At 32.8% G+C, this 22,593-nt stretch overlaps 2 protein-coding genes across 3 annotated transcripts; one reads left to right on the top strand and one right to left on the bottom strand.

Annotated features, from left to right (window-relative positions):
* Positions 1-374: 374 nt before the first annotated feature.
* Positions 375-4,530, bottom strand: LOC116133819 (probable ribose-5-phosphate isomerase 4, chloroplastic). 2 transcript variants are annotated; one of them, XM_031419503.1, is made up of 10 exons: positions 4,320-4,433; positions 3,452-3,577; positions 3,227-3,354; positions 2,615-2,684; positions 2,172-2,276; positions 1,967-2,062; positions 1,823-1,879; positions 1,111-1,228; positions 951-1,017; positions 375-663 (listed from the first exon to the last, which is right to left on the bottom strand). In XM_031419503.1, the coding sequence occupies exons 2-10, from the start codon at positions 3,485-3,487 to the stop codon at positions 585-587; spliced, it is 756 nt and encodes a 251-aa protein (XP_031275363.1). In that variant the 5' UTR covers positions 3,488-3,577; positions 4,320-4,433; the 3' UTR covers positions 375-584. The 2 variants fall into 2 exon arrangements, with proteins under 2 accessions (XP_031275363.1, XP_031275362.1); XM_031419502.1 differs by lacking the exon at positions 3,452-3,577 and having other exon boundaries at positions 4,320-4,530.
* An 8,527-nt stretch (positions 4,531-13,057) lies between these two features.
* On the top strand, positions 13,058-19,860 carry LOC116133863 (subtilisin-like protease SBT2.3). Its single transcript, XM_031419538.1, is given in 11 exon segments — positions 13,058-13,706; positions 14,446-14,599; positions 14,915-15,044; positions 15,047-15,311; positions 16,154-16,249; positions 16,465-16,537; positions 16,727-17,009; positions 17,366-17,691; positions 18,053-18,323; positions 18,430-18,711; positions 19,291-19,860. Coding segments are annotated over 11 exon segments (2,535 nt in total). The 5' UTR covers positions 13,058-13,461; the 3' UTR covers positions 19,701-19,860.
* The last annotated feature ends 2,733 nt before the right edge of the window (positions 19,861-22,593 follow it).

Below are 22,593 nucleotides of genomic sequence, written 5' to 3' on the forward strand. Positions count from 1 at the left end.
TTAGTATAAATGTTAAGTTTAAATGGTCAATCTTGATAATATTCAAGTAATCATTAATATCATACACGATTTACTACAAAATACAGACATATTTGCAAAAATAATATCAATTGTACAAGGTGATGATCCTAAAAATATAATTAGACCATATAATATTCAGATAATCTTCTCAAGTTGGATGAATGATTTAATGACATTCACCTATAATTGATTTTAATAATTATACAGGTACAATTATTAATTTTACCTTAACACAACTCTATATATATATATATATATATATATATATATATATACACCTTAAAATTTATATAATTTAACGATTATTATATTTTAATCTAATTAGTTTATTTTGTTAGAATAAATTTGTTTACAATTTATTTAAAAAATATTGAATAAACATACCCATGTCTAGTTGAAATATAAATTAGGATACGAATTCATATTACAAGCTCAATATTTCCTCCAACTCAAAACTCAAAGTAGAAGATACAAACTCTCAGTACTAATCATTACAAAATGCTTATGTGCAAAAACAATACCACAGAATCACAGTGGCAACATACATCGCAGGCTGCCACCATTTAAGGTCCCTCCACGACATTTGCCGGAAGATTATCCACGATGGACAACCCAATTTCGGAAGCAATCACCACTGTACACCTGTAGTTCATTAATGGAAGGATTAGCAATTAGAAATATATTGAATCAGTAAAACAGATAATTATTTGGAGCAAACATGATTACTGACCATGTAATGTACAAAACAAAAGAAGGATTCAGATGATTTTATTAGAAAAGAAAGGTCTAAGAGGAACATTTAATGCACTATCAATGACAAGTAGATGTTGCTGATGGAGAAACAAGAATACATCAATGACGACTTTGTTTCGTAGTTTAGCACACAGAATGAATGCTAAAGCGAGTACAGAGGAGACGAGGATACTAACGGGGACTTGGAGACAATGCCATGATCCACAACCCCATCAACTTTATCAAGGCTTTCAGCCACTTCAGCTGCAAATAACATATGCAAGGGTTAAGCAGGAACATATCTTGAAACGTAAATGCAAGCCCTGTAACGGGAAATAACATGATCACAAAACTTACCGAGGCTTTGTATTGGAGATGTGAAGATGACATCAAGAACATTATGACCTTCTTTCGTGATCAATGGGAAGTCACCGCCTAAAGGACCTGCGTGCCCTATAGATGGTCTCCTCCAAACCTTGAGTAATTAAACAGAAGAATTATTAAAATAAGCAATATGTTTTCCTTCAATCTGATGAATCTAAACAAAAAGCTATATTGCAAATGCCATGGACATTAGTAAATGTTGTTTTCTTCATGTCTTCAATAATGGCATTGACCATTATTTAAGCAAAATTACATAACTCCGTGGACAAAGGCTAACCAGACAAGCCAATTTCTTCTTCTAGTTCAAAATTAAACTGATTTCTGAAATGAAAGGAAAACACACTACGGAAAAATTGTCGATCCCCAAATTATCTTTGGCTGAAAATCTATTGAACAGTGAAGCACATCCTGCGTGGAAACCACTAAGCCTCTCCACAAAGCAAAATTAATATTTTCTCAATGCCATTACAAAATCATGTGACCAACTTTGCATCAATTTAAGCACAATTTGATCCTTTTCAAGTGACAACTTTCTCTAATGTGGTAAGCATCTATTGGGGTGTGGCATTGGAAATAATCGGGGATCTTAGCCATAAGTTTTTAAGTGATTTAATTTTATGATTTCAAGTTATGACACTCACAGCTCAGTTCAATGACTTTGTGATATATTTTTAAAAGACCATACCTCTGCATCACCTAAAAACATATCATCAATCTCTTCAGCAGCGTCCATCCAGTTGAGCTGAAATGCAAGTATTTAAAATTAATTGGGCATCCTTCAGTTAATCTGCAAGTTAATGCCTGGCATATTTAATAATATATTCCTTACAGATTGAACTAGAACTGGAATAGAACCCTCTAGACCACCTTTAAACCGGTTTTCTGGTACAATGAACACAAGTTTATCAGCTGCATTCAGTATAGACTGTAAGCAAAACAAAAAGATATTAAGCAGTCAGCTTTTCCTTAAGAAGCAATATTCCGGTATAAATGCATAAAATTTAATTTATCAAGGTAAAACACTACACAGTCACCTTCTCTTCGATTATGGACTCGTCGCCTCGAGGTCGCTGACGCCCAATGACAGCAACAAGTGTTCCCTCTTCTACAATATCAGCGTCATCAAATGCAAAATCAATCTACAAAATAGAAGCTTAAAAGTAATATTATACTCAAATTTAAACTTCAAATAACAGTATAATATATAATTGTCTATAAATTCATGGATTAATTTAAGCGAAAATATTCAAGTTCACTTCCAAAGAGAACTATTCTGAATGTCAAATTTTACACAAGAAGAAACAATAACAAAATCTTCTAGACCAGAGCTCTGCACTTGTAAAATTAGGAATAAAAGTGTTAGAAAGGTAGCTAATTGAGTTTTTCAAAGTAAACATGGTGAGGGCCATCTAATCACATAATACTCACAAACCCCAATTAGAAGGAAATATAATAGGTGATTAGAATCTGTGCACACTTGAGAAGTATCTTGATATTTATCCAATGGAATGCCAGACATTGCTGCTTCAGTAGCACTTGTTATAGACCTGCACAAGACCAAAGCAAGTTGTATGTTTTAAGAACAAAGAATTAAGGAGCTATTTGAGTCATGATTCCATTGTAGTTTTCAGAAACCAGGGAACAGTACAGAATTTCGTTATATAATTTGGACACTATCTCATAGAAAATAACAAGACAATAATTGTTTTAAGAATTTAAACTAACTTTTAAAATTATATCCAGAAAATATAATACTACTTACAAAATTTAAATCCAAGTGATATGGCATTTATTTAAACTATCACATCATTTGCCACATTATTTCAAAACTAAACTTGGACTACAAACTCTGTAAACGTAGCATTATTCTTTCTAAAACTCACAATTAGACTCATAGTCTTAAGAATGTCGGTTTGAAACAATAATTAGATACGGTTTGTTTACCAAGCAACCGTTAAAACAAGGCAAGGGATAATATAGATGATATGGTTTGACAAGTTGTTTCATTTGCATAAAGTGGCCACAAACACAACAAACAGCTGCATTTCATAGTGTGGTTAAGGAAAATTGAAATAGAACACACACTCACATGGGTATTCCTACTATATCCTTCAAAGCACCTGCACGAAGCTGCTGACCCAAATATTGTATGGCCATACCAGAAGCCTGACCAGACCCTAAACCAACAACCATGCCACTTTTTATGTATGTATCCACCTACAAATCAATACCAAGCCAGTTCAATTTCAAGCAACATGCATAATATAATAACCAATACAATCTAAAGTATAATTTAACAAAGAAAGATGACAACGTGTTGGCTGATCACAATGTGGGGAATCGATTTCATTGGAGGATAAAATGACTCTGGAAGCTTCCCACGGACATTGCTTCATCCTAGTAGAAATTGACTACTTCACCAAATAGGCAGAAGCCATACCTTACGCAAATGTCAGCAAGAAGATAATGCACGTATTCAGTCAAAACAAAACACTACAACATAAAAAAGCGTTAAGTGGGAAAGACATACCATATCACCATATATACACAGCCCAATAAAAATATAGAAGCTTGCTACCTACATATATATACTGTTTAAAATGACCATATTTCGAATGATTTTCTGAAAAATAACATGCTCAAAAACTCTTCAGTATCTTTCTACATTTTACCCAATGAACCAAAATACTCTTTACTAACACAATGGTAGAGGCTGTCGAGTGCATCAAGTGAGTCGAGTATGCCAAGCCTCCCTACTTATATCTTCTTTTATCCTAGGTCTCAATGCAATCAATGACACTCGACATGCTTGAATAAAAATACGTCAAAGTGTGTCGAGCACGACGAAATTAAACTATCATTTCAGGGGTACTTTTAATTAAACTATCATTTCAGGGGTACTTTTAATTGAAATATGTCAAAAGTTTTCTACATAATATAAGAACTATTAAGGTCAACAATCTCAAACCCCAAGTTATGGTTATCTTTTGCTACTTTCCATTGTAAATAAACATTAAAACAACCACAATAACGTTAACAAATGAGGAAAAGAAAAAAACAATTTGAATGGTAAAAAATGTTACTATTTTAAAACTGAAACTAACCCACTTACACAATCAGTACAATGACAATTTCTACACAGAAGGGAAACAAACTTGAAGTGGGCAATGGATGGTACTTACAGTGTGCTTGGCCGCCCGGAGGAGAACCGAAGAGCCATCAGAAACAGTGCTACTGCTACCGATTGCTCGAGTAATTGCTCTAAAGAATCTTCTGTCGTTGATGTTCTTGAAATTTATGAATGAAGGGTTTTGAATTGCTGAAATTGAGGTCCACATTAATGCCATTTTGCTTCTCTCTTCTTGCACTCTGTTATCAGATTCAGATTCTTCTGGTTTCAATTTGTTCTCAAAAAAAATCCCCCACCGGGTTGACCCGAAAAATTCAATCTATTGGGCTTTGGATTGATAAATGAGGCCACCGATACTTCAAGTGTTTTTGACCCGAGCCCATTGGGCTTTCGATTTAAATGAGAAGGTGATTTTCTTGGAGTTTAATTAAAAATAAAATTAGTTTTTTTTTTTTTCAGTCTAATTTTTGTTAATACTCTTGCAAAGGAGGTTTCTTATAAATGTTGTATTATCTTTTTGAATTGATATTTTTTGAGTGATTAGAATTAATAATAATAGGAGGATTATAATAAAGTAAAATTAGCCCAAAAAGGAAAAGACTTTAGGATTAAAAAACCAAATGGGATAATGATCAAAACTTCAACTTTTAAATACCTTTATGTGAAAAATCAAAGAGCATGGTTGATGAAAATGCAAACACCATTCCCCAAATTTAGCAAAAGGATTTATTACTTTTCTTTTACAAATCATAATCACTCTACACTAACTTTGACAATAGAATTTAGTATATGCTTCAAAAGTGAAAGTAGAATTTGAGATAAATTATCACCCCAAAAATCTTGAAAATATACATATATATATATATAATTCTCTAGTCGTTGTATCAAGACCATGTTGGAATAACGTTGGATGCACTCATTGGACTGAAATGATATTTTATAAATAAGAATCCAACAGTGATTAAACATGGTTCTGACTAAAGAACTACTATATATTTGATAGGTCCCAACAAATATTACTGATGCTAACGTAAATTGCTTTCTCTTCAGGTGAGAAAAGTACCACAAGTTGGATGAATATTTTCTGATGATTTTTGCTTCCTTTCATTGATAAACTTTGGTTGTTTAAATAAGCAAAGCCACGTACAAACAAACCAAAAATGAAGGGAAACTAGCAACTGGAACAAAAACACGTAAAACAGAGCATAACAACAAGGCAATAACAAACTAAAATAAAATGATGTAAAACTTGCAACTATGGATGAGTAAACTGCATTTCCTTCTACACGTAAACTGCCACAAGCCCACGACCCAGCCCATTCCTGCATGGACTCTGTCTATTGTCTACATTGCATGCATGTCCCAGCTCATCCCAACCTCGTGGCCTCAATTCTCCCCCCATCAAGTGGATCCTTGTCCTCAAGGTCCATAGTTGGAAATATTTCCAGGAGCTTTTTCGTCTAGCCATTTTCTGGCGAACCTGGACCCGTTTGAAGGTTGTTTGCTGCTGGTATGGGTGTAGCTTCAAAAGTACCATATTGCCGATTTCGAACAACACATCCCCCCTGAGTTGGTTGCTCTCCGGTGACATCTTCACAAATAATGCTGCCGTTGCCATCATGTCCTTCCAGCATGAGTAGTCGTGGCCCTTGACACCGGTGACTTGTAGTAAAATGCTCATTACAATTAAAACATAGACCTTGAGCTCGCCTTCGCTGCGTTTCATCCCAAGTCAGTCACCGAACATGAGCTACATGTGCGGCTAGCGGAAGAGCTAACGGGGCTCTCACTGGTGGTGGAGGATGTACACATGTGCCTTGTCTCATTAGTTGATCATCTTTCATTCGTGCAAAGCTGATAGCCTCCTTTAATGTCTGAAACTTAAACATTAAGATACCATCCGAAATGTCCATTTTTAAGCCACCCATAAATGTTCCCACAAGAGCTCTTTGGTCCAACCTTGTACACGATTGCCCAAGCGCTCTAATTCCTGCTGATAATCATGCAATGAACCATCCTGCCGTATCCTTGAAAGGGCTTCATCAAAATCCTCGCACTCCGATGGCCCAAAGCATGCCTAGAGCTCGTCTTCAAAATCTACCCATGAGAGAGCGCGTCCTTGTTCTTGGAACGTCTTGCGGATCCATTGCCACCATTGGTTGGCCACTCCTTCCAAATAGTAAGAGGCTAAGGAAACTTTCTGGGTTTCGAGAGTATTTTGGAATTCAAAAAATTGGTTCACACGGTTGAACCACTCCGTCGGGTCATCTCCGGAAAATCTAGGAAACTCTAGTTTTGCCGTTTTGGAGGATACAACAAGCCGTCCCCCATTGTGGCCTTCACGGTGTGGGTTACCCTGGTTTGGAGGCTCCTAGTCTGCAAGGAGTACATCAGAGAGACGGTTAAGAGTTTCTTCCATATGTCGCAGCCTGTCCGCCAAACCGAGCTCCATTCGGTGTAGCCCATCTTGCACTTCACCAAGCCTAGCCTCCAACTATTCAATATGCTCTTTATTGGTTGCCATAACAACTTGGCTCTGATACCAATGATAGGTCCCAACAAATATTACTGATGCTAACGTAAATTGCTTTCTCTTCGGGTGAGAAAAGTACCACAAGTTGGATGAATATTTTCTGATGATTTTTGCTTCCTTTCATTGATAACCTTTGACTGCTTAAATAAGCAAAGCCACGTACAAACAAACCGGAAATGAAGGGAAACTAGCAACTAGAACTCAAACACATAAAACATAGCATAACAACAGAGCAATAACAAACTGAAATAAAATGACATAAAACTTGCAACTACGGATGAGTAAACTGCATTTCCTTCTGCACGTAAACTGCCACGAGCCCACGACCCAGTCCATTCCTGCAGGGACTCCGTCTACTATCTACGTTGCATGCATGTCCCAGCTCATCCCAACGTCGTGGCCTATCAATATTATATTGATTACACAAATATAAATTTATTTTAACACCCCGAAACACATTAGTAATGTTTTTTGATAGGTTGGGATATAGTAAATTTATTTTTTTACTTAAAATTTTGACACCATTTAATAACCACTTATTTATTTAGAACAATACTATACTTACAAAAATACAATACAAATTCTTTCCTACAAAGTGACATGTCAGATTATGAATTGATGAATTAATATAAAAAAAATCAATTTAATAAATACATATTAAATGACAATTACTTTGTATGAGTGACTTTATATAGAATTTTTATAAGTAAAAAGTATTACTCATTTATTTATACATAATGGTGGAGTTGCATTAAAATATATTGTAGAATGTTATAATTATACATGTTATATGTTATATTTTTATTATAAAATTAATGTAATATGATATTTAATTTACTTTTAAAAAGCTTCATCTTTTTATTGTACATAATCTTGATAAGCTAAAAATAAAAATGACTCACTTGACTGATGTCCTTCAACCTCAGACTTCTCTTGCTTGCTACCTTATTTTTCATGTGCCCATAAAAGGGACCTTTGTCATGTGGGCTTTGCTTTTAATCATTGATATAAGAACATTACTTGCATGTTCATATTCATTTTGATTAATTTTTTTACACTTTTGGATGAACATCATAAATCTTTCAAAATGATCACTTCAATCCTAAAAGAGCAATACATTATAGCTCCTTAAGAATTTTCAAGTTTCAAAAATAGGTTTTGTAACTCATCAACCTTATAAACTCAAAATTTCTCCCTAATCATCCAAGGTATCCAATGAGATTAAACAAATTTTCCTCAAATGAGACCTTCGACGAAGAGATGACTTTAACCTTCGCATCCGAGCACTTGAACCCACTACATTACAATGTTTGAGGGTTTTGGTTTGATACCATTTTGAAGAAGATCTAGCTATCCAACTCAAAAAACTAACTTTCTAAGTAGAGTAACTCATCCAGCTTAACCACTAGCCTTGTGACTGGACGACAAAACTTTAGCCATCTTAGTGAATTACCCAGAGGTCTTGTGTTCGAATCTGACAAAGTGGTCATCGACCATATTTGTGACTTACCTAGCCTAATGGGCTTGTATGATGTTCAATGGACCCCGAATATTAGTTAAGGTGTATGTAAGCTAACTCGGCCAGTCCAATTACCCAAAAAAAAAAGAAAAAAAATCATCCAACTCATGAGACATAAGATTCTTTCTTAATCATCCAAGGTATCCTAATGAGGATTATTACAACTCCAAAAAAAAAATAAAAAATATTAGACTAAATATAAATTCATCCTTTTACCTATAAACTTATTAATCCAATTTAAGGCTATTCCTCTTTAATTTTCATACATTATGAAATGATCATAGCTTGGTACTGACCTAATATTCTTAATTATTTATTAACAAGTGATTATCAACTTAAATTATTATTGTAGGTGTTGGTTTAAGAGCTAATAGCTTTGTAATAATGGTATAAATATTATCACTAATTACATTATCTTTGATGCAAACGTTCAAATATACCACCATAATGACTACTTTTGGAGATACCTTTTTCATTGCCATGCTTAGAAAATTAATAGACTATCCATAAATAGTTAATTTACATTATCTACCGAATGATGATGCTATAATATTTATAAAAAAAAATTAATAACTTTAGAATAAAATAATACTAAATATACAATTCTTTTTTTTTTTTAATACAAACTGATGTGATATAAACTAAATACATGAATATATTTAAAACAACTTAATAAATACTCAATAACTATGAATGAATGATATGTTTATTAAAAAGCTATATCACATTAGTTTATATATTTATTTTATGTATGTAACATTATTTAGCACGTATATGGTTTATATAAATAAATTTATAATTTACTTTACACCGAATGATAAAACCCAAAAAGAGTCTCATTAATTAGGGTTTATCTTTATCATCCCTCAAATTTTCTCACTCACCAAACAAACAAAAAACAATATGATAAAGGCACATGGAGAAGACCATCGATTAGAATCAAAGTGAAAGTGATGAGAATGATTATAGAATCGGCTTCTTTTTAGTGAATGGTAAGAGCATCCAGGGAAGGAACTCAATAACGACTCTATTATTTATTTTTGTCAAAAAGCTTTCACAAATCACAACGGTGCATTTATAATAACAACATTGACCCACTTCTTTTGACAAACAAAATTATGATAGCATTTAATCAAATAATAAAAATAAAAATAAATTAAATAAAGAAGGAGAAAGAGATAACATGGAATAGAAGAAGAATCCCACTTTCTTTTGTTTCACTTTGAGCATGTGCTTGCCTTTTAATTGAGTGCTTAATACACCACCGTCCCACAACCCTCCCACATTCTTCATTCTTTTTTCTTTTTTCTTTTAACAAAATTTTCAATAAATATAGCTAATATTAATACCCATTTATTAAATATAGAAAAAAAATTACGTTAAATTATGATAATTTGGCTATCATATTATATACATTAACCGAAGGATGCCCAATTATTATATTTGGTAAATATTTTTTTAATTAATAGAATGAAATATAAGTTTATCTTTTATAGATAGTATTGTTTTAGAGATGTAAGAAAAATACTAATATAAATACCCAAATAAAAAAAAAAAAGTAATTTGAAAGTACGAGAATTCCTTTTTGGAAGCATTATATAAATAAAATTAATTAATTTTGGACAATATTATCCAGGGTGTCAGGTTTTGACGGTTAAAAAATTAGAACGTTGGAGAAGAACAGACAAAGCACAAAGAGAAAAGGGCCAAAACTACAAAAGATTGGCCCATCACTTCACCGTCATTTTCCTTCACCACAGCCGCAGCCCACCATCTCTGACTTTTCTTTTCTTTTGTTAAAAAAACAAAAAACAAAAAACAAAAAAGCAAATAAAGTCTCCCGTTGAGACAGCGTATAACGCTAACTGTATGTCGGTATAATAAAATCTTATTTATAGTTTAATAATATTCTGGGAAATTAATTTTAATTTTCACATAGTTAACCATAATCGTGATTAATTGGTTTTGATGTAAATTTATATGTGAAATTATATTTTTGTATCTTGGCTCGTCTCTTCTATCGTCGATACACTCTTGACCTTAACTGGTTAGATCGTGTCTTCGACACTGTTACTTTAAAGAAATTAGAGTACTTAAGAGTCAAGACAAACTTACACTTTAGATACATTAGTATGAGATAATATCATAGGATTTCAATCCTATTTATTGGCCTTTGGGATCGAAAGTAATGATTAACATGGATAGTTGGAGGTATTCTTATTTCATAGTCAGAGGTGAAATTCTTGGATTTATGAAAGATAAACAATTGCAAAAGCATTTACCAATGATGTTTTCATTAATTAAAAATAAAAGTTAGTGACTAGAAGACGATTAGATATCGTCCTAGTCTCAACCATAAACGATGTCGATCATGGATTAGCAGATATTGTTTTTAAGACTCCGTTGACTCCTTATGAGAAATCAAAGTCTTTGAATTCTAGGGGGAGTATGATCACACGGCTGTAACTTAAAAAAAATTGATGGAAGGACACCACTAAGAGTTGAGTCTGTGGCTTAATTTGACTCAACATGGAAAAACGTGTCAGGTCTAGATACAGTAAAGATTGATTGATCGAAATTTCTTTTTTGATTCTATGGGTGATGGTGCATAACCGTTCTTAGTTGGTGGAGCGATTTGTCTGATTAATTTTGTTAAAGAACGAGACCATGGCCGTTGTATAGATGCTGTGACATACTCGTCTTAATTATCACTTTCTCAAGTGTACCTTCTCTCTCTGTCTGTTTTTTTTTTTTTTTCCTTCTTTAATTAATTTATATCAAGTCAATTGTACATTTGTCCAATAAAATCTTATTCATATATGTGTTTACAAAAATGATTAGATAATGCATATTAACATATATTTAATCCATTTTCATTCTCTCCAATCTATAAATAAAAGAGAATTCTCCAAATTGGTAAGAATTTTGTGACGTATATATTTTTTTATTTTAATTTAATCAAGATATTTTCATTATATATTTTCAATAAATATCAATTACATGTGTTTATACTTTATTCAGATACAAGCCAAAATCCGGGGAGGGTCGCATTGGCTCCTTGTGCTCCAATGAGTGGGAGATTTTGAAAAATAAAATTTTATAAATTTATCAATTTTTTTTAATAATAAGTAAATTTATAATTTATTTCATATTATTATTTTTAGAAAAATCTATTAGTCATAACAAATAGTTTTAATTCTCTAATTTTTTCATTTTTTAATTTTTAATTTTTATATCTCTTTTTCTTTATAAAATGCATAATTTCTTAGGGTTAGTTAGTTATCTTAGTTAGTAAATTCGCGTATTATTCGCGAATTACACTCCCAACCATATAATTCACGTATTATTCGTGACCAAACGTATTTTATCAGTTTAGTCGTATTATTCGCGAATTATATGCCTCAATTGTATTATTTGCGAATTATTCTCGTATCTGAATTTTTGCCAAATTTTTACAAACGTATTTTTCACAATTTTTCGTATCATACCCGTAAAATTCTCATACCTTTTTTGGTTGTACCCATATATTTGAAATGTTATATAGATTTTAACCGGGTGAACTATGAAAAGTGCTAAAACTAAAATTGATATTATTGTATTTTTTAAAACGTATTATTGACAATATGCCGTATTAAACCCATATATACTCATACCATATTTTTTCCGTATCCAAATTTTATAATCGAATTTTTACAAATGTATTTTTCTCCATTTACCGTATTATACCCGTAAAATTTTCGTATCTTTTTTTTGTCGTACCTGTATTTACTACTTGGTTTACATTTATATAACTTTGTTTCCTTTTTTTTTTTTTTTTTAAATTTATGCAATTTCTTTATATTAACAAAATCAATAATTTGTTTATATCTAGAAATTTTGCTGGACTATACGAAAAATATTTAAAATCAATGATTTCAAAATTGATCAAAAATATTTATACAATTCAATAAGTAAAAAAAAAAAAAAAAATTTTCTGGACTATACGAAAATTATTTAAAATCAATGATTTCAAAATTTATCCAAAATATTTATACAATTCAATGAGTAAAAAAAAAAAAAAACAAAAATTCCGCCAAAAATTATAATCTTTACTTTTCAATTAAAAAGAAGAGAGGCAACCCAAAAGAAAAAAACGTTTAAATATAAACCTACACTTATGTCAAAATATATTTAAATTACGATTTATTTTTCACATTTTGAGATCTCTTAACGAAAATAATTACAATACTAAAATCACTCAAGAAATACAGATACTATTGTTTTTTTTAAGAATTGACCCTAATTATACTAAATTTATAATACTACTTTTTTCAATTACAATATTAACATTATCGGTCTGATATTTTTTTGTATGTTGTCAAATTCCTTTGTGACAAGGCTTTATTGTAGAATAATACTATAAATACAATATTTTTTATACAATATTATGTGATAAAAGATAATTGGGTAAAAAATTAATTTTAATTTAAAATCAATCAATCATATTTTGACACATAATCTTATACGAGAAATATTGTATAAAAATATTATAATTGTAATACTACTATTTATTTTAAATTTGGTCAAATATATAACAATTTTTTAAAAGTTTTTTTAAATTTTATTTAGAATTACACATGCTCCAAAAATAAAAAAAAATGAAAATTACAATAAGACAATAAAATCCCTTCAATAAAACAAAACAAAAGAAAACGTTCATTTTCCCTTCATCTTCTTCTTCTCCCATTAAACTAAACGTTCATCTTCACACTCCCCAAGAAAGTTTTTTGCTTATTCATCCTCCATTTTCTCCTCTAAAACCTCCCATTCTATTAATACTCCCCTTCTCTCTCTCCTCTCTGCCACTTAAAGTCCCCTCTTTTCCTCTGTTTTCTGACTAAAAAAGTGGCTTTCTTTTGTTTTTTCTCTCCCATTACACCTCTCTTTCACGGAGGTTTAATGGGCGACATTTGATTTTTCCCACTTTTCTCTTCTCCTTCTTAGTTTTTTCCTCATTACTCACAAGGTTTTCTTTTTCTCAGTAAAGCTCTGAGCTTTATTGAAAATGAGCTTCATGGGTTGTTCTGATTCTTCGTTTTGAGCTGGTTTTGGTTTTTGGGTTGTTGGGGTTTTGGTTTTGATTTTGCTTTTAATTTTCACCCAATGGAGAGCTCTCAGAAGTTCCTGTTCTTGGGTCATTTAATGGTGCTTCTCTTTGTGGGGTTGTTTCTCTCCACTTTGTGTCAAGAAGATTCAGATGAGGCAATTACCGCTGTGTACATTGTTACTCTTAAGCAAGCTCCTTCTGCTCATTCGTATGCTCAAGAGCTCAAAAGATTGAACAATAAACATCACTTCAATAATCAACATGGAAATTCTAGCAGATTAACTATATTTCAGAAACCAAGGTGCTGAATTTTTATTCTAATGTTTACTTTAAAGCTCTTTGTGTTGACATTTTTAGCTTGTTTATTTCAATATGTTACACGAGTAGTTGTAGTTCAGTAGTTTGGTATTAGTAAGATGAGTTTTATCTTGCCAAATGTTATGTGTTTTCTTTATTTATTTATTTTTTTGATTGATTTTTAATGGTTTTAAATAGTTAATTTTGTTGTGTTTTTAGGGATTTAGAAAGTAGAATAGAAAACCAAATGTCTCATGGGGCCCTCTTGTCTCTCCTTGTGGGTTCCTCTCTAAATTTTCCATTATGAAACTCTTGTAAACATCTGTGTGTGTATACATATATACATTATACCATACTGTTGATTTGATGTTCCCCATTCTAAAAGAACTTCTGTGTTCTTTTCTCTTACTCTTTTTTAATTATTATTATTATTATTATTATTATTGTTATTGTTGTTGTTGTTGTTGTTGTTGTTGTTGTTGTTATTATATAAATTTCAATTGACAAATATTGTCTTTGTTGTGGGATTTTTGGGGAAATCAGTGTGCGAAATAGTGAGTGCTAATTGTTTATACTTAATTTTCTAGTTTAATTATTTGTTTATAATTCGCCTGATACTGATGATTAGGTTTGGTATATACTTTCATCCTATAATTTGATACCCTTTTCGATTTTTGTATTTTGGACAATGGAAGAGTGCATTTGACCAATTATGCTTTTGAATATGTGCTTTCTATATACAGGAATGCTTCAAGATCCCATCCAAGCCCTGGTTCTTATATTTCTCGAGTTCATGATTCAATATTAAGGAAGACATTGAGGGGGGAGAAGTACCTGAAGCTGTATAGCTACCACTACTTGATTAATGGCTTTTCGGTGCTTGTTACCCCTCAACAGGTATATTATAAATTAATATTTATTGTTATCATTTATCATTATTTAGTTATGATGATTATGCTGGTAGTACATTGGTGGTGCTCTGATTAATTGTAGGCTTTTCTTTTTGGGTTCACTTTTCTTTTTTAAAGTTTTTCTGAGTAAAAGTTGTATGTCTTTTATTATTAATTTTCTATTGTTTAGTCATACTTGCATGCGGGAATAAAAAATGCCAAGCGAACTTCTACTTTTTGTGACTACTGTTTCTAATATTTGGGAAGAAATTCACTTTTGAAAGTTTTTTTCTTTCTTTTTTCTGTTTTATTAACTCCAAAGGCAGATAAGCTTTCAAGGAGGAGAGAAGTGGCAAATATCGTTTTGGATTTTTCAGTTAGAACTGCAACTACACATACTCCACAGTTCTTGGGTTTGCCGCAGGGTGCCTGGGTCCAAGAAGGTGGAATGGAACTGCTGGAGAAGGAATAGTGATAGGGTTTATTGATACGGGTATTGATCCAACTCACCTGAGTTTTGCTGATGATGCAACTGAGCGCTCATATCCAGTCCCTTCCCATTTTTCCGGCATTTGTGAGGTTACTCGGGATTTTCCATCTGGTTCATGCAATAGGAAACTTATTGGCGCCCGGCATTTTGCGGCCTCTGCAATAACAAGAGGAATTTTCAACTCAAGTGAGGACTATGCTTCACCATTTGATGGTGATGGCCATGGCATGTGGGTGTACTTTGCATTTTATTGTTAGTATTATAGTGTTTTATTAGTGGCTTTTTCCTTGTATCTGAGATGGTTCTTTCAAAGATTACAACATTTTCTCCTTTTCTCTTCGAAATTTTTCAACATAAACATCCCTTCGGTTTGCTGGTTTTTTGTACGACTTTATAGCCTTCATTAAAATCTGAGACTATGAAAACTAGATAGCATTACTTTTGTACTATGCTAATAGTGAGGCATGTACTGGTTAGTAATTATGATTTTCAGGGAATTATACTTCTTCAGATGGTTCAATCCACTAATAGACTGTACTAGTTTGAGCGAACATGTTTTGCTATTTGTCTTTTTTGTCATCAGGATGTTGACATGGTTGCAGTTATATGTCACATTTCCTTATTCCCCTTCCATTTTGTTTTGTTTTTTTGATTTTTTTTGGTTTGACATTCCCTGCACCAGATGCCCTTGTTGACGGCAAGTAGACAAGTGTGTCATAGTGTCATTCTTGTGTAGCTTCAAAATGTTTATAGACCAAATGGAAACTAAAACTATATAATTTAATTTATGAGTTCTATAAATTTCCATTGTATCTCTTTAGATTTGTCATGATGGTTGTAATAAAATCAAGTTTCACACCTATTTTGAATGTTCTGATGACCTTGTTTTCAATGAGCTTGAGAACATTAAATGGGCTAATGTTGATGATACTAAAATATAATAAATAGTCTTTTCAAAAGCTGTGGAAAAGGTTATGAAAATTCCCACATTCAAGTGGGTGTCAATATGCTATATTGATTTTCATTCACTTCTTCCCAATGTAATTTGACCTTATATGTATATATACACAGGCATACAGCTTCTGTTGCTGCAGGAAACCACGGTGTTCCAGTAGTTGTTGCCGAGCATAACTTTGGAAAGGCAAGTGGGATAGCTCCTCGTTCACAGTAATTAATCTGGACCAACCTTTTTTTTTTTTTTTTTCACTTTTATGTGTTTGAAAATTGGAAAATTTTTTGTTTTCAGTTTGAAGATGATCATAGTCACAATTATGTTTCTGTTGAATTTCTTGCCATAAAGCTCAGTCAATGTTTAAGATAATGAATGCTTCTTATATAAGTTTTATTGGTTAATGTGTTAATTAAATGACCATCTTTACCAGTATTGCTGTTTACAAGGCATTGTACAAAAGCTTTGGAGGCTTTGCTGCAGATGTTGTTGCTGCCATAGACCAGGTACATATGGTTGGTTTTTCTGTTTCTGAATTTTGGTCCTGTTGGAGAACTGATGTTCATCCAGGAAGGCCTTACCATATAAATAGTATGATGCTTCAATGAAGAAAATAGGAGCTATGCATACCATGAATATTATGGGATCTGTAATTGATATATATATATATATATATTACCATCATCGGTTTACAGGCAGCTCAGGATGGAGTCGACATTATAAGCTTATCAATTACTCCCAACCGGCGTCCTCCTGGTATTGCTACCTTTTTTAATCCCATTGACATGGCCCTGCTATCAGCTGTGAAGGCTGGCATTTTTGTTGTGCAAGCAGCTGGAAATACTGGACCTTCGCCTAAGAGCATGTCTTCCTTTAGTCCATGGATATTCACTGTTGGTGCGGCCTCTCATGACAGAGTTTACTCAAACTCAATATATCTTGGCAATGATGTTGTCATTCCTGGAGCTGGACTTGCACGTAAGTTTGTATTCCAGTTATTCCATTTCTTCTATTGCTTCATTATTTCATATGAAAGATCATAATTTTGAGTTCCTTGAATTATTGTACAAACTTGACAATTTAGCCAATAAAAATGAAAATAAACTCAAAGACAATTAACTTGACCAAGTCAAGGTCCTTTATTTGGTACTGTGTCAGAGCTAGGATCAGTTGCAGGCATGGCACAATCTATCACTTATTTTGTGATACCTAGATGGGCCATTTATTTGCACCTGATGGTGAATTTATTGATGCATGCCATTATATATTGATTTCAAGCATTGCTCATTAGCTATTACAATGAAAGATAAATGGTGTACTATGTTTTTGTTCAGCGGGAACCGATAAAGATTACACTCTGATTTCTGCACTTCATGCTTTGAACAACGGCACAACTGTTGCTGATGATATGTATGTGACTGAATGCCAAGAGTCAAGTAATTTCGACAAGGATTTGGTCCAAGGAAAACTCTTGATTTGTAGCTACTCAATACGGTTTGTGCTTGGACTCTCTACTATCAAACAGGCATTACAAACAGCAAAAAATCTCAGTGCAGTGGGTGTTGTGTTCTACATGGACCCTTTTGTGATTGGTTTTCAGCTTAATCCAACTCCATTGAGAATGCCTGGCATCATAATTCCATCCCCAGATGATTCTAAGGTGTGATTCTGTGTGTTTGTTTGTTCAGAAACCAGCAAATATTCTTTTATGTCATAAACTGTTTTTCTATGATTTTTCCTTAACCAAACACACAAAGTGTACACCCCCCTCTCTGCCTGATGCATTGTTTTGAACTGGGGAAATGATTATTTTGTCTTTACATTGGATGCTGGCCCTTTATTTCTATCTTAAACAAATGACCCTTTTTCGGTGATGCAACATTGCCTCTTGCAGATCATTTCATTTAGTTTTTATCAAGACTTTCAGTGACTTCAGTGAATACTGAGGCTTGAATCAACCCATTACCCATCTCTCTTTTTTGCTCTCTAAATCACTAAAGCTTTCTTGATTTCTTTGGCAGGTTTTACTCCAATATTACAATTCTTCTTTGGAGAGAGATGAGCTTACAAAGAAAATTATTAGATTTGGAGCAGTGGCATGCATTTCAGGTGGGCTAAAAGCGAACTTCAGTAACTCGGCTCCAAAGGTTATGTATTACTCTGCTAGGGGACCAGATCCAGAAGACACCTTCCTTGACGATGCTGACATAATGAAACCCAACGTGGTTGCTCCTGGAAATTTTATTTGGGCTGCTTGGAGTTCTCTTGGCACTGACTCAGTTGAATTCCAAGGTTTGAAGACCTACACATGATAACATTTCAATAATGATACCACAAAGAATTAAAGCTTGACATAAGTCGTAAAACCTACCTTAAACTATTCATGTAACCCTTTCAGGTGAGAGCTTTGCAATGATGTCTGGAACTAGCATGGCTGCTCCTCATGTTGCCGGGCTTGCTGCACTAATTAAGCAAAAGTTCCCCACTTTTAGTCCTTCAGCTATTGCATCCGCACTTTCCACTACAACATATTTATATGACAAGAATGGAGGACCAATAATGGCTCAGCGAACTTATGCTAAACCAGATGAAAATCAGTCACCAGCAACACCATTTGATATGGGAAGTGGGTTTGTAAATGCAACTGCATCACTGGATCCGGGTCTAATTTTCGATTCTGGTAAGTCATTATGCATTTAGCACTGTTTTGGTTTGGGATTGATGCATGGTCTTAGTTGTTTCATCCAAAACATCAAAAAAATGGACGTTAAGTGCTGCTTGCAGATCAAAAGTGTTATGGTGAACAGAACCTGAGCTGATGCAGGAAAATAGCTATGAAATTGGGATCTGATTGCATCAACTTAAAGAGATAAAATAAAGATAAAAAAAAAAAAAAAATGATAATAAAAAAAAAAGAACACTTCACTGGTTGAACAGAGGAAAACCTGAGAGTAGGAAACCTAGGCATGATACCTAAAAAAATCACATCCGTGAGATGCATCATGTATCAAACGGGATCTTTTTAATGCATCTTCATTAGCTTAAGAAATTAATGTGCATGCGTTCTCACAACTTCTATAAGTATTTTAATTATGTGACGAGGTTTGATGCAATTGCAAATTACCAGATTGCAAGATATTCTGCATTATCTCTCCTTACCACCTTTCAGTGCGAGCTCTTCTTGATTCCATCAATGTTTGTGAAGTTTTTTCTGCATTAATTTTACCCTATCTTTACACTATATGCTTTGTTATTGCAGTTTATGATGACTACATGTTATTTCTCTGTGGCATTAACGGATCTCAGCCGGTGGTCTTGAATTACACCGGTCAGAACTGCTGGACTTACAATTACACCATTACCGGTGCTGACTTGAACTTGCCATCTATTACAATTGCAAAACTGGATCAGTCCAGAACGGTCCAAAGAACAGTGACTAATATCGCTGGCAAAGAGTATTATAGTGTTGGTTGGAGTACTCCGTATGGAGTCTCCATCAAGGTGTCTCCGACTCATTTCTCGATAGCCAGTGGTGAGAAACAGGTCTTGAATGTATCCTTCAATGCGACAATGAACAGTATGGTGACGAGCTTCGGAAGGATTGGACCGTTTGGGCATAAAGGGCATGTTGTAAACATTCCACTGTCAGTGATAGTTAAAATGTTATAGATTAGTACTAATAGTCTAATAGGTGAGCATTTGAGAATGTGTTTTTGTTTTTTGGTTTTTGTTTTGGTGTTGTTTCATAATTTTGTTTTTGTCAATCGATTAATTCATTCATTATTCTGTAAATGCTAATGCAGGTGGTTGTAATGTATTGTAATGCAAATGCCATGATCAATAATTTTTAACTTTAATTGTTCTGTTTGTGCTCTGACTCCCCTTCTTATAATATTTTTCAAGATGCCATTTGAGCCAAAAATTTAAGCTGTTAAGGGTTAGAATATCATCAATTATTTTTTAAATAAATAAAAAATACAATAAAAAAATCAAAACTAAACACTATTTTTTTTTTTTAAAAGAACAAATTTTGAAGTTTTTTTTTTTTCCAAATATTTTCTATTTTTTCGTTTTTATTAAATTTCCTTTTAATTTTTAATTTTATTGGTTTCTTAAAAAATAGTTTTTTTTTGTTACTTTTTAGTTTTGTAAAAAAATTTAATTTAAGAACTGAATTTAGTTTAAGAAATAAAAAAAAAATCAAGAGTATCTAAGTCTTTTTATCATTTTCTGTTAAAATTGATACTAAATTATTGTTAAATGTCTTTCAATTAAACCATTTGTAATTTATATCCTCTCATTGCAAAAGTCTGAAAAGTTTCTGTTAATAGAAAAGTACTTTTCACCTCAACATATAGAATTAAAAGTAAATTGTATTTATTAATTTTTTATTTTAGTGGAATTAGGGATAAATAAGGTAGGGACTTGGTTTTATTGATAAGGGGTTGAAAACAATTTTAAATATCCAAGAAGCATTTTGTAATATAGATACACATAGGGGCGTTTAAGTAATTTTATTTTAAGAAAAATACAATCCAAATTCTGTTAGCATTAGCAAATGGTGTATTGATTATCCTTTATCTTGTTGTATAATAATAAAACACAGTAAGAGATTAAGGAAACAAAAGGACTGAAGAGAGAGAATTGGGAGATATGAGACTATTCCAATATTTGCTGTCTTAACTCTTACTAAATACGAACATAACTTCAAAAAATTTTCCATTCAAATGAAAGGAAACATGGTGGAGACTCACCAAAAAGACACATGTCACAACTCACAATATATCTCATGTATATTAGTCTTTTTATTGAATTAATATTACCAAAGTCTTTTATTGGAATGTAAAAAAAATAAAAAAATAAAAAATTTGGCCTAATCTAACTAGGGCCTTATTTCTCATAAATTGTAGTCTTTTATTGAATTGATATACCAAATTTTTTATAGGAATGTTAAAAAAAAAAAAAAAAAAAGAAACCTGGCCTATTCTAGCCAGGTCCTTGAATGTAAGGCTCTGAATGGACTTGGATTGGACCGGTTATACTATGTATAAAATTTCATATAATCCTTTGGCAAATTACTATATCCCTTAAAAAATTATAGGTGACCCTTAGGAGACTATAATTTTTCAAGATATTGAGGTCTTAGAAAATTAGGGCGTAAATACCTAAGTTGGGCTTGCCCAGGTTAAGTCTAGGATACATTTAAAAAAATAAGTCCTTAAGCTTAAAATGCATTAAAAAAATGTGAGCCGAGATCAAGAAAAAGCTGGTTTTTAATACTAGGGTTAGAGCTCGAGTTTGGATGAAATAAGAAGGTTCATTTCAGGGCTTTCTATAATTACTTTAGAGAAGGAGTCTTAATGTAGTTTTTCAAGGGTTACCTATAATTTTTTAAAGGGTATATGTAATTTTATAAAATTTCATATAATATAATCGAGGTTCGACTCAAGCATTCGAGCCTTATTTTTAAGGCCCAGGCCTTTTTTTTTTTTTTTTAAATTCATTCCTATAAAAAATTTGGCTTATTCATTCAATAGAAAAACTAACATATATGAGATAAAGGATAGTCAATACACTATGTTTTAATATTATCCTTCTTATTTCATCCAAACTTGAGCTTTGACCAGGGTTTTAAAAACAACTTTTTCTTGATCTGGTCTTGCTTTTTTAAAATGCATCCGAAACTTAATCAAGTTTATGGGCAAAAAATCATATTGGCCTTGATGAGGCCAATAACGAAATAAACATGTCACAGTCCAAGGCTTTAACTAAACTCCGCTTAGGCCTATGCTTAAAGTCACCCTGTGAACTACCTAATCTATGAGTTGGGCTATTCTACAAGTTAAGTTAAACTAGGTTTCGGCCCATTAGTCTACAAGAGTCCATAAATTACAAAATCAGAATCCTATTCTATTTCCTCTTCTGATAAGATCCCGAATCTTACTCAAACTAGTAAACCTAATGTGCTAAGGACAAAAAACCATTTTGTTTCTTGATAGGGAGTAAGGCTTAGTATCCTACTAAGATTCCAACCCTTTGAGTTCACTATATAAACAGAGACTTGCTCTCTCATAATTCGTTCAATCTCCACTACTCAAAACCGCCTACTTACTCCTAAGTTCTTGCTCCTGAGAACCTGATGCCTTCGTCGTAGTCTTCGTCTCCGACAAAACTCTTGGTAATCCTTGTTTCCGTTAATTCTTATTAAATAGTCTCTTTTAGCCTTGCTGACTTGAGTGTCGGAGTGCCCACAGCAAGCACCAACCCGATGTTTCTTGTAAGCTTCACGCTTGTCTCTTCGTGTGTGCAGGTTCAGCGGATTGTCAGTGGCCTCAACCTCACAGGATCCATCCTTTCCATAATAGCAAATTTTTAGCCTATAGTTTGGCACCCATCATGGGGCATTGACAATCATCTACCAACAACGACTTGCAACATGGGAAGAGGCACAAAACTCCCTCTGATTGACATCGTTAATCAGAAAGTTCCATCGAGATAAGAATTTTTGTTTTCTTTACTTTCCTTCATTTGTTTTATCTATTCACATGTCATATTATATCTA

This window comes from Pistacia vera, unplaced genomic scaffold (assembly GCF_008641045.1).
Source record: "Pistacia vera cultivar Batoury unplaced genomic scaffold, PisVer_v2 Contig276, whole genome shotgun sequence".
NCBI lineage: Eukaryota > Viridiplantae > Streptophyta > Magnoliopsida > Sapindales > Anacardiaceae > Pistacia > Pistacia vera.

Bases quoted from the DNA above. Each gene is read 5' to 3' on its own strand.
- LOC116133819 (XM_031419502.1), bottom strand. From the start codon at position 4,484: ATGGCATTAATGTGGACCTCAATTTCAGCAATTCAAAACCCTTCATTC. The intron at 2,277-2,614 runs GTGTGCACAGAT...TCTATTTTGTAG, and splicing joins AATATCAAGATACTTCTCAA to ATTGATTTTGCATTTGATGA. The intron at 1,018-1,110 runs GTAAGTTTTGTG...TGTTATTTGCAG, and splicing joins ATCTCCAATACAAAGCCTCG to CTGAAGTGGCTGAAAGCCTT.